Source organism: Spermophilus citellus (assembly GCF_964194105.1).
Source record: "Spermophilus citellus genome assembly, chromosome: 11".
NCBI lineage: Eukaryota > Metazoa > Chordata > Mammalia > Rodentia > Sciuridae > Spermophilus > Spermophilus citellus.
In genome coordinates, this window is record NC_138192.1 from 134280365 (window position 1) to 134292795 (window position 12431).

At 55.1% G+C, this 12431-nt stretch overlaps 1 protein-coding gene across 7 annotated transcripts in view; it reads right to left on the minus strand.

The window, feature by feature from the left end:
• The window catches only part of PER2 (period circadian regulator 2), a 40717-nt gene that overhangs the window by 16417 nt on the left and 11869 nt on the right, over positions 1-12431 (minus strand). For all 7 annotated transcript variants that reach the window (XM_081261354.1, XM_081261353.1, XM_081261349.1 and 4 more), the window contains 5 exons: positions 10336-10457; positions 9218-9419; positions 4786-4837; positions 3820-3962; positions 2028-2106 (listed from right to left, as the gene is read on the minus strand). In XM_081261354.1, the coding sequence (XP_081117480.1) occupies positions 2028-2106; positions 3820-3962; positions 4786-4837; positions 9218-9419; positions 10336-10431 (572 nt within the window). In that variant the 5' untranslated portion in view covers positions 10432-10457. The remainder of the gene's footprint in view (positions 1-2027; positions 2107-3819; positions 3963-4785; positions 4838-9217; positions 9420-10335; positions 10458-12431) is intronic.

The following is a 12431-nucleotide window of genomic DNA, read 5'->3' on the forward strand; positions in this document are numbered from 1 at the left end:
TCTCCAGCTGCTGGGTCTAGTCACTGACTGTGGCTCCCCTGGCAGCCGCAAGGACTGGCTGGGGCCTGTGCTCCTTCTGGACCTGCCGCTCTGCTCTCTGGGTGCATGTTCGTTTGAGTGGGTCCCGTCCCTGGGTGGGGGGGCAGAACTGCTGCACCTGTGCTTCTGTTTGCAGCAGCTGCCTGAAATCTGGGCTGCCACGCCCCCCTCCCGCCTCCCAGCAGCTCTCCTTGCCCACGGGGAAGGGCAGCCTGCCTTTGGCTCTCGAGAGCAAAGCCTCATGCTGGGCTCCTGTGGCCTGGCGTCACCCTGCGACTCTCCTCCTCATCTAGACACAGTCCCCAGGCCTAGCGTTTTTCTGGGCAGAACGTTCGGAATGCTCCTGGCGCCCTCCCAGGTCAAGACCTGGCCAGAGGAGCAGAGACAGGAAGAGGAGGGGGAGAGGTGGGGCAGCAGGAAGGACACTGGCCCTCTGACCTGACCAGGAACTCTGCAGAGCCTGCCCCAAATGCCAAGCACATCTGCCTGCTCAGGGGTGGGACAGTTCTTATGCCTTTGGAGGAATAGACCTGCTGGGGCTGCTTCACACGTGCTGGTCCAGGCCTCACCCTCTGAGATCCTGGTTTGGCAGGGCAGACTGGTGCCCAGGAATCCACATAGTTTTTTCTATCTTTCTTTCTTTTTCTTTATTCGTGATGGTGGGGATTGAACTCAGGGCCTCACGAGTGCTCTACCATCAAGTCACAACCCAGACCAGGAAGCTGCAGGGTGAGGCCTCCCTGGGTGATGCTGTCACAGGTGGCCTTCAGGACACACCTGAGCAACCAGGATCCTTGGCACAGCTACAGCACCTGTATGGCAGGCCCAAGTAGGATGGAGGGGACCATGTCCCCCATGGCTGCCTCAGACAGGACAGAGGCCTCTGTTTAGATCCTGCCAGTGGCACCTCCTGCTTCAACCCAACACTGGCCCAGGCACCCCGTCCCTGCTGTACACCACTCACTCACCCCGAGTCTAGACAGGCTCAGTCAGAACCTCAAGCAGCTCTCCAGGAAGCCCCATCATGGCACCCACACCTCACAAAGTTTTTGGTATAATTTCAAAACTACTTCATTGCCTATGTAGCCATGCGTCACTTAATAACAGGGACCTGGTCTGAGAAATGTGTCATCAGGCAATTCTGTCATGTACACATGGCACAAGGTATACTTCACAAACCTAGAGAGTAGAGGTGGGTCCCCAGACGTGGCTGCTTGTCTCATTCATACTGAACTTTGTTGATGGAAAGTAGTAGGCTCTAAACAACAATAAAAAGTCTAATACTAAAGAAACATGAACTAGGAATGGCTGTCCACCACGGCCAAGGACCACATGGGGCATCTGTGTGCTAGACATTTTTTTTTTTTTTTTTTTGCACAGGGGATGGAACCAAGGGGCCCTATTTATTTTGAGACAAGGTCTAGCTAAGTTTCTTAGGGCTTCACTAAGTTTCTGAGGGTAGCCTCAAACCTGTGATCCTCCTGCCTCAGCCACCTGTCCCTGGGTTTACAGGTGTGCACCTCTGCACTGGGCTGTGCTATACTTTTGTAGGACAGGCAGCACATAGTAGGTCTGCTTACACCAGCATCCCCTCAACTGTGGGCAAGGGTTGCACTGTGACATTAGGCTATGATATCACTGGGCAATAGGAATTTTTCAGCCCCATTATAATCCTATTGTCCCACCATAGTATGTCACTGACCAAAACATCACTATGTGGCACATGGCTATATACAGTTAAGCTTTTTGTTGATTATTACATAAGTACAACAAACGTGCCACCTGGGATTCAGATAAATAGCTTTAATGTTATGAACATGAACGTTCGTTGACATTAATGCAGCTGTTGTTATTAAGTGATCACCAACATGATGATGAGACCCTGGCTGTCTCTCGAGGAGTCCTGATGGTAAGAGGCATGTGCTACTGATCCCGACAGAGCCACAGCAGGGGTGTGCAGGCAGAGGAGACCGCCCAGCGCCCCTCACCTTTCATCCACGTCTTGGAACAAGCAATTCGGAGTGTGCGTCGTGGTGAAGATTCTCTTCTCAGGAGGAATCCTAGGAGCTGAAAGGACAGAAGTTTGCATAAATTTCTGATTCTAAGAATCACATATTTAACGTAGTTATATTACAAGTACTAGACAACGCCACATAGATTCACAACAATCAGCAGCTAAAGAAAAATGCACCGTGCACGTGGAACAGCAGTGCCCACCACACAGAGAGCAGAGCAGGGCTCTGGCTGATGACCACAGGTAGCCGCCCAACTTCTCTGGGGCCAGCCATGGTCTGCTAACTGGAAGCCACCCCAGTGACAGAGCCATGAGGCCCACACAGAGGCTTCCAGCAAAGTGTTACTGAGGCTGCGTCGTGGCTTTTAAGATGGAACTACAGTGATCTCAACAAAGTGAGTTCAGAAAAATGAGTTACACATTTGGATTCAAAATCCTCAGCAAGTACTTATGTACTGGAGAAGGCCCAGTTTAATGGGGGCCCAGTCTACAGGGTGACTTGCATAAAGGAAGTCATAGAGCCAAAATTTTCTTCAATTGCCACATCTTTCGTTCTTGAAGGAGACTGATAGTCTGGGGAATAACTTGTTGAGACCCACGTGCCTGCCACGAATCCTTACTGTGTACTTGTAAGGATACATGGGACTTGCTGAAGAAAGTCACGTACTGTTCATTTTTATTTTTGCTAGGCTGAGGTTTGAACCCAGAACCTCACAAGCTAGACAAGCGCTCTGCCCCTGAGCTACAGCCACGCCCGGAAAGCCACACACTTAGGACACCTTCTATCACACCTGCGAGCTGTTTTACAAAAGTCATGCTTAGCCAGCTGGGTGGCCCCACCTGTGATCCCAGCTACCTGGGAGGCCGAGGAGGGAGGAGTTAAAATCTGAGGCTAGCCTCACAACTTAGCAAGACCCTCAAAATAAAAATAAAAATGTCTGGGGACGCGGCCCAGTGGTAGAGTGACCACTGATAACCAAAAAAAAAAAAAAAAAAAAGGAAAAGTCATCATTAAACACCAAGAGAAGATCGTGTCATGGGGCCAGAACTGGATCCCTTCGGCTTCCTTACAGAGGGCACCTGCCTCCCAGGGGTCTGAAATCTCCACAGTGAGGACCTATGAGGACTACAGTGTCACAAATCAGTTGCTGAAGAGGGACCACAAGAAGGTGGAATGACACCCTGGGTCCTCTGGGCTTTGAGGGAGGGATGGGGATTCCGCCTCGGGAGCCATTTACTGGTAAGACGGCGGCGGGATGACTGGACCGTCACTGGAGGCAGGGGGCCTGGGTGTCAGGACCTGCTGGGTCCCAGGCTCATCACGCAAGCTGGCCTGTCTATGGAAGCCAGAGGGGTGGGGAGGAGGGGAAATGCAGGTCAAGGTGGGAGGGAGGGACGCCTGGGGTCCTGAGGTGGGCTGTGCTATCACTGCCTTTCAGAGGGACCCATGAGGCTGGGGCGTCGGGGGAAGGATGCAGGGTTGTAGCGCCTCAGACCTGTCAGGGGTGACCTCATATTGTGGGCAAAAGACAGAGAGCATCCGTGAAAGGGGAGAGGGACACAGCCACGGCCTGGACATGGGGGAGAGAAGTCAGTGTCCAGGTGCCTTCGACTGGGTGGGGAGAGCCAGCTGATAGTGGGCTGGGGAAGATGGGTGGGGAGATGCCAAGGCAGATGGGCAAGCTGGCAGTCAGTTCCACAGACGCTGTGTGTGACCGCCGTGGGCCTGACCGACTGGACGCGCACTCGTCTCGCTGTGGCTGTACCTTCATAGCCAGAGTGCACCCTCTCTGCCAGCAGCAGGCAGCAGAGCTGGCTCTCGGTGCCTGGCCGCTCCTGCACCTGGGCCAGGTAGGGCGTCATGCGAAACGGCTGGTAGTGGATCTCGTTCTCGTGGTTCTCCCCGACACTGTGGAGAAGAGCAGCAGCACGCCTCAGAACCCTGGCAGAGGAGCAGTGCCGCCTGCTGGGGCGCCCCCACCCGCCCCGGAACAGGTCCCACGATTCTGTCATTTTCTGTACTAGATGCCCAGCAACTCGAGCCAAGCTGCCAGCTGTGACACCAGCTCCTCCTGTGGAGACCTGGACCTGCTGGAGGCCGCAGGGGCTGGCCTGCTCCTGCTCTTGGCTTCTCCCTTGTGACTGTCCCACTGCAGGTCAGAGTCCATGCTCTGACAGGTGAGAGTTTTCCTGCCCTTCTCTTGAGCAATTTGCATTTAAATCAGACCAAAGTGGGGTCCTGAGACCCAATTCCCTCCCAAAGGCACCAGGGTCTGGCCAGGTTGCTCCTGACACCTCCCTGCACACTCCTTTGGTCACCCTGTTTTGGAACAGGAGCCTACTGAGAACTCTACAGACTGATCAGAAAGATGCACATGCAGACCAAAGGCTGTGCAGGCCCCTGGATTCCCAGGGCCCTGGAGTGGGCTTTCTGGGCAACATCTGGCAGGTGCAGATCTGTTGGGTGATGCTTGCTCTGAGCAGCAGGAGGACTCACCCCCTGCTGGCCGTGCTCCCAGAGTCTGGCACATATTTAAAATGCAGCTTATTCAAGTGCTTCATGTAGACTTTTCAGGAATGCACCTGCTGGGCCTGCTCATGCAGAACCTCCACCCTGGACAGGGAGCAGGAACACTGGGGAGCCCACAGGTGCCACTTAACCCTTCAGCAGGTGCTGAAGATGGAAGGCTTACGCCACATTCAAAGTTAGGAGAGTTGGGAACCAGGCTTACCCCACACGGCAAAAGAAAGACTTCTCCTCCATGCATTCCTGAGTGAAAGAATCTGGGGGAAGAAAAGCCTCAAGTCATTCCTCCTTAACAACTCAATCCAGATGGGGCATTTGTTTCTCATAAGAAATACTTAATTTCTCATAAGAAGGACCACCAAGGAGAAGCAACAGAACGGAGCTGAGGAATAAGATGCACATCTGCCCACGCACAAAGTGAGACCTCTAAGCCAGAGATCTCTACATAACGCTGCCAACGGGCACACCACCAATTTAGCTCTGGAAGACAGACTGACTGTGTGACAACATTTTTGTTTTGTTTGGTACCAGGGATAGAACCCAGGGGCACTTAACCACTAAGTTGCATTTCAGCCCTTTTTATATTTTATTTTGAGACAGGATCTCATTAAGTTGCTGAGGCTGGCTTTGAACTTGCAATCCTCCTGCCTCAGCGTCTCATGTCACTGTGATTACAGGTGTGCACCACCACACCTGGCACACAACATTTATTTACACACACACACACACACACACACACACACACATACATACACACAAATGGCCTTAAGCACCGCAAAGCTACATATTTTGGGGATATTCCGTTCTAACAGAAACAACTCAGGAAATTTGAAAGCTTACATCAATACTTTGTAAAATCTTGTCTTACTTTAAACTTTTAAATATCTAGTAAAGGGCTGGGGATGTAGCTCAGTTGGTAGAGTGCTTGCCTTGCATGCACAAGGCCCTGGGTTCAATTCCCAGCATCACAAAAAGAAAAAAAAAACTAGTAAATACATGAGACCAATTGTGCAACCTCATTAGCAATGAAGAACTGGGTACTTCCATAAGGACTTCAAGAAATTTTTAAGAAATTGTAGACCTTTATTTTTCATATAAGGTTTCCTTTATGTAGAAGAAATGAGGAAAAGTAGATAATTACTGGTTATGGAAAATGATATAAAATTACCAGCCTGGAAAGGCCTCTGGGAATTCACCTGGTTTTCTCTTTAATTCAGCTCATAATTCGGTTGCCACCATCCCAAGGAGAAGGTGCAGGCCTGCACCCCTGTAAATCCGCAGGCGGGGTGATCTTCCTCTGTGCCCTCCCCACCCTGACTGGCCTCCTAACTTGAACTGCAAACTTTAGTGTATGATGGGACAGCTGTCGGCCTGGAATCTGGAGAGAAAGCACTACATCTGAAACCAAAAGTTTGAAGCAATCCCTAAGCAAACAGCACATCTGTCGAGGCTGCCAGCCGCCAAGCTGGGGGGGACATGATGGTGACATGCCTCTCTGGCCCTCTTGCTGGTGGAATGGAAATAGGGAGGAGGTGGAAATCCTGAAGCCTGAGAGAGCCCATCAGTCCTAGACCCAGGGTGGTGAAGGCGAGGGCCGAGGGCCCTTGAGTGAGCTGAGATGGATGACCCAAAGCCGCAGACGAATGGCAGATGGCCCTGGTGCAGGGACAGAGCCGAAGCTCAGTGGACTATGATAGAGAGCCTGGGCAGCTCCCAGCCTGTCCACTTCTTCTGAGCCTCTCCTGGCTCCTCAGGAGTTCCTGGTCTTCAGTTCAACTCCAGCTCTGGGCAGTCAGAGCCCATGAGGGGCTAAGTCATCATCAGGTACTGGCAGACAGATGCTGAGGAACACATGCTTCAAAGAGTCTTTGGCTAGCTGCCCTGGTCAGTAAACTTGTGACAGGTGGCAGGGAAGGCTGAGGTGGCTGGGCCTTGCCTCTCTCTTACACACTTCCTCTGTGCCCAGTGGCTGTAGGGGCGACACGAGAGCATCGAAGCCCTTCCAGACCCAGTCTTCCCAATTCAGTCGGACAGATGCAGAAGGTTTCACTGCAGGAGCGAGCCCGTGACGAGAGGGCAGGAGATCGGGCTGGCAATATGGTGGTGGGGTCAGTGAGGACAGAGACCTGGCCTCACCTCTGCAGTGCTGTCCCAACTTAGGTGGCATCTCAGTCTCTTTCCCATTGCTTGCAGAACACCTGATGCCGGGTGCATTATAAAGAAGAGAGACTTCTTCTTAAGAACTGGCTCTCAGTTCTCAGGCTGGGAAGTCCAAAGGTGCATAGCCAGCACTTGGCGAGGGTCTTGTGCTACATCATCTCATGGTGGCAACATGGAAGGGCAAGTGGGCCTGGGCTGAAGAGACAGAACATGCCAGGCAGCCTGGCTCTGTGGAAACTAATCCAGTCCAAAGAGAGACTCACACCTGCAGAAACAGCACTGATCCCTCTTCATGACCTGGCCACCCTCAAAGGACCGACCTTCCACCACCACCACCACCTGGTCCAATTTCAGCATCAGTTCAGAGGGACAGCCCATGTTCAAACCACCCATCAAATCACCCAAACCCAAGTCCCTCTCAGATGCCACCAACCACCATTCCACCCACAGTCCCACAGCATAGCTTGCTCCAGCAGATTCAAAAGTCCGAAGCACAGCTGTGAGCCGTGAAGCCAAAGGAAGCTGTGCGTGGGCCATTCCAAAGGCAGAGGCAGGCCCCCGCAAGTCCAAGAACCCATGGCAGGACGGTCGTGGAGCTGGAGGACCATCTTTCCCTCATGCCCAGGGCTCTCCTGGGCACAGGCCGCCTCCACCTCTCTTGGGCTGGGATTGCACACCAGTGCCAAGGCTGTCCCAGGTGGTGCTGCATGGCGGAGGCTCCGCCTGGACGCTCCACTGGGCAGGCTTGGTGGAGACTCTGGGGCAGGTTTCTGCCTGGGCCTGAAGGCTTTCCACGGCTCCCTTGGACACTGTGGAAGTGCAGCCTCTGCTAGCCCTCCTGCCGCCTGCAGAACTGGCACTCGGGAACACCTTCAAAGCCTAGCGCTCACACTCTCCTGACTTGGCAGGAGCTGCACCTGGGCTGAGTGAGAGCAGGGAGGAAAGGCCCGGGTGGCCCCAGCAAGGCAGGCCCTGGCATTCTGAGTCCTGCTGCAAGGGCAGCCTCCAAGGTCTCTGGAAGATGTCCAGAATCTTTGGGGACTTTCTCCCCTTGTGCTGGTGAATGTCCCCTCATCCCTCCAACCCTCTGATCTCTTCAGCTGTCCCATGCAGGACTTTCCACTTTGTATGTGGTGAGGTGGAGAACTTTCCACTCCGCTCCCCTTTCCATAGAACCCTTCTGTGGGTAATCCCGACCCTGCTTGTCCCACATGGTGGCTGGAAGGGCCAGGGCCGCCTGAGGGCCTGTTGCTTGCTTTTCTCTGCAGACACCCGTTCATCACCTGTGGCTCTGGCTTTCCACCAGCTGCGGTGTGAAGAGACTTCCACCAAGTTCTTTGCTTCTCTGGCCGCTCGCCATCCTGTAAGGTAGTCCTTACTCCATCCAGATCTCATCCGACAGCCCTCACCATGCACATTTCATCTGCTTCTGCTCAGGCCCACGAGAGGGTCGCCAAGCCCTCCCGTCCCCCAGTCTTGTCTTCTGGGCCCACACCAGCATGCCCTCGATGCTCAGGCTTTCCCAGCTTTCACTGCAAAACTGCTCCAGCCACTGCCTGCTACCCACTTCCAAAGCTGTTCTCCTATTTTCAAGAATTATTATATCATAATGCCTTGCTTCTTGGTACCATTTTCTGTTGCTGTAACAAAATAGTTGAGACTGAGTGATTTATGAAGGAGAGAGGTTTATTTTAGCTCACGGTTCTGGAGTCAGGGAATTCCAAGAGCGTGGAGCCAGCATCTGCTTGGCTGCTAGTGAGTCCATCAGTGCTGCTTCAGATGGTGGCAGCAAGCACACAGGCAAGAGGAGGCCAGGTAGAGACAGCAGGAGGGAGCAAGAACTCGCTCCTGGAAAGGCGTCAGGTCCTCCCAATGACCCATCACCTCTTGAAGGTCCCACCTTACACGACCACAGTGACAAACCTCAACGAAGTTTCAGAGGGGACAACTCATCTTAAACCACAGCAGGAGGGGACAGGTGATGGGCAGGAGGAGGGCTGGAGGGGAGCAGGCAGGAGAGGCCCACGGGCAGCCAGGCCAACGCTGGCTCCAGGGAAGAAAGGTGGGCGCTGACGGGGCAGGGAGCCTGGCAGCCGTGGGCAGCCCTGGGTAGACTGTCTGGGCACCACGCCTAGAGAGCCAGAGGTCTGCACCCAGAGGGCCTCAGCCGGACTCAGGCTGCCACCACGGCTGCTTCACAGACACACCTCGTCTCCCGCCCTCTGCCTCGCAGCCAGCTTCCAGCTCCAGGGAGAACGATATTTCTAACACACTGCCATTTTTGGAAATCTCTCTAGAATTTACAAAAAGTTTTTTTTTTTCCTCCAAATTTACTCTGAAGAGACGGAGCTCTTCACCTTTCTCCTATGGCAGAGTGGGCGGCTGGCAGCCCCAGGAGGGCTCCGTGGGTGTTCTCCTGGCAGAGGTGAGGAAGAGCCAGCCCCCACCCCGGGGACACAGCAGTGCCCAGGTCTCACCTACTCCGCCACACACGCTCCAGGGCGGGAGCTTGCAAGGGGTGGTGCAGCTGTGGAACACGCTGACGTCCTGGGGCGCCAGGAACTCCACGAACTTAGCGTCCCCAAAGGCCTCTCTCTTACAGCGGAAGATGGACATGACTTGGTCAGAGATGTACAGGATCTTCCCGGTGACCAGGGACACGGCCACAGCAAACATATCCTGAAAAGGAAAAATATGCCCCCAGTGACCACAGCCAGACAGGACCGGACAGTTGGTCAGACTGGGGGCCGTCAGACTAGAGTGAGCTGGCTGGGGCAGCCAGGTGGGTCTCTGGGCCTTGGCCCTGGCCAGCCCAGCTCTGCTTCCCTGTGCCCCTGTTGGGGTCACCATGATATCTGAAACCACACAGCAATGCCCCATAGAAGCCAGCCAGGTGGCCGGCACCCTGGCAGTGCCAGGCATTCCGCTGGCTGGGACTTGGAGCTCTTGGCGCCTACATGGGGTGACCTGGAAGGTGGAGAGGCAGCCCTCCCCTCTGCTCACCGGCCTGTCTGCTGGGGCTCTGGGGCTCTGCGCAGGAGCCACCTGGACCTCAGGGCTCTGTGACAGGCTGCCTGGTAGTTAGGCTGGAGGAATGGGATGGGAAGGATGAGGGAGCCCTGTGAGGCCAGCTTCACCCGATTCCAGCTCACGCTGGGTCTCCGTTGGTCCTTCCGTCCGGTCCCACAGAACCTGCCTCCCCCAACATTCAGGCCCACCTCCACAGGGCTCAGAAAACCACGGACCAGGGCTGGGGCGGGGGCGCAGCATGTGTGAGGCACTGGGCTCGAATCTCAGCCACAATTTAAATAATCCAATAAAACAAAGGCTTTATGTCCATCTGCAACTAAAAAAAATACTTAAAAAAACATGGACCCCTAAGCCTGGGCAAGTGGACAGTCACCAATCTGCCTCCTCATGCTGAGGACATGAAAACCCGGACCCCCAGCATGGGAGCAGCTGGGCGTCTCTGACACTGGAGACCTACGGGATGAGGACAGAGCTTAGGGAAGAGGCACCACCGTCCTGGAGCCGCGCGTCACCCTCCTCTCTAGAGGCGTGGACCTCCCCGCTGCGTGCCCCATGCAGGACTCACCGCGTTCTTCAGGATGTACTCCGAGGTGACACCCTCCACCTGCGCCACTGTGTAGGAGGGCACGCCTGCGCAGCAGGGCTGGCTGTCGCTGGACATGAGCAGCTGGAAATACTCTTCATTCGCTGCAGGAGAAACAAGGTCGCACTCAGCGGGCGAAGCCCAGTGAAGGCACACCCTTGCAGTGGGACGGTCCTTTCCTCGAGTGACAAGTGGGATGGACACAGACAGTGGTGACTGGACATGGAGCTCCCAAGCGGCACACCCTGACAAGCCGTTCTGGTTGCCCCCCTGAGCTCTGTCAGGCCTTCGCTTACAGAGCTCTACAAAGTGACTGATACCCCGTCTTATTTTCAGAGGTGAGACTGGGGTTTATTTTAGGAAAGTAGATACCTACATTCAAGAGAATGGGAGCAATCTCCAGACAGACACTCTAAAATACGCTATTTAAAATAATATGGGCACAGAGTTCTTTCTCCAGAAGGGCCTTAAATCATGAAGCAACATTGATTTTTCTACGTGGGACAGTGGTGGCAGCCCCTGCATCTGACCCCTGGCGCGGTCCATCAGATGCTCTACCGAGGTGAAAAGGGGGCTGGGGATGTAGCTCAGTGGTGCAGTGTCCCTGGGTTAAAAAAAAAAAAAAAGCAGGCGCAGTAGCAATGCCCCACTGTAAGGAGCAAATGGGATCTCGGCCGGGAGCGCCTCCACCTGAGCCCACCTCACTGGCTCACCCAGTGGGCAGGGCCTGTCCCTGGGCATCACTGCCCACAGGCTGCAGCGGCTCCCCCTCCAGGCAAAAGCCGAGGGCTGCGTTCTAGAGTCTGACCAGGGAGCCGAGCAGGGCTTCCTGCAGTGGGATGCGACCTTTGGACCCAGGGCCACGTTATCTGCCTTTCACTTCTCCACCTTCTGAGTGTGCTCTCAAACCAAGATATGAACCACTGCAAAGGTAGGAAACTTCTCGATTTGGCAGAGCTCCCAAGCTCCTAAGTTCCTGCAGATGCCAAGGAGGAAGGTACCCAGCCCACACGTTAGCTGACAGCAGAGCGGCTGCGCAGATCTCCACCTCCAGCTGCTCCCTCGGGAACAGGAGCCCTTCCCCAGGCAGGCAGCTCCAGGGCCCCACCTTCCATGGTGCCCGGGCCCAGGGGCAGCAGGTGCCCTCACGCTGTCTCAGGCCTGCCCAGCACTGACTAGCAGCAATCTCACTCCGTAGACCCTACATTAACTGTCACAAAGAGACCGCGGGCTCAGGGAGGGAAAGACGCAGGACAGAAGGGCGCACCCGGAAGTGGAGCCCAAGTGGGAGGGCAGAGGGGCCTCCTATACTGGCTCAGGGCCAGAGGCACCAGCCACCTGCCAACTGCCAGCAGAAGCTGTCCAAGCGTGAAGCTTGAAGGCGTCCGAAAGACGCCCCCCACCCCCCCAGCTGCTGGCAACAAGCCCTGCTCACTGTGTGCCGGGCCCAGGACAGCACCAGGAGGGAGCTACTGCCCCACTGGGCCTCAGCTGCCCGCTCTGTCTGATGCGTGTGTGAACATGCAGGGTCCCCTGGCTGTCAGCACAAGATGTGACAGTGAGCAAAGGTGGAATAGAGTGACCTTCACTCAGCACCACCTGGCCTCCCTTCCCGCCCCAGCAAGATGCTACTCTGTGCCTGCTCGTTACGATGGACCCACATAGCTAAGGATTCCTCAGTGGTCAGGGGCAGGCAGTTTCACTGTGACACAAAGCGGGAGCCCAGGCTGTGAGCCTGGGATGCTCACCTGGACTCCTGCAGTGCTCTCCTAACAATGGAGAAAACTAGACGCTGGAAACTCACAACACTATCGCCTGCAGGGAACTGTGGCTTCTGGGCCTCTCTGACCAGCAGCTACAGCGGAGCCATCCTTGGATGCCCCAGTTAGGGGCCTTGGGCTGAGCTGCTGGCTATCAGGCCTGAGGTCCAACAGCGGGTGCCCAGCGCTTGCACAGCATTTCCTGACTGTCCTGGAGACAGAGGCACCTGCAGCCACTTGAGACCCAGAGACGAGGACCCCACCTGATGGAAGGGCCAGCGTGGGAAGAGCCAGAGGAGCCCAGGCTGACTGCAGGGC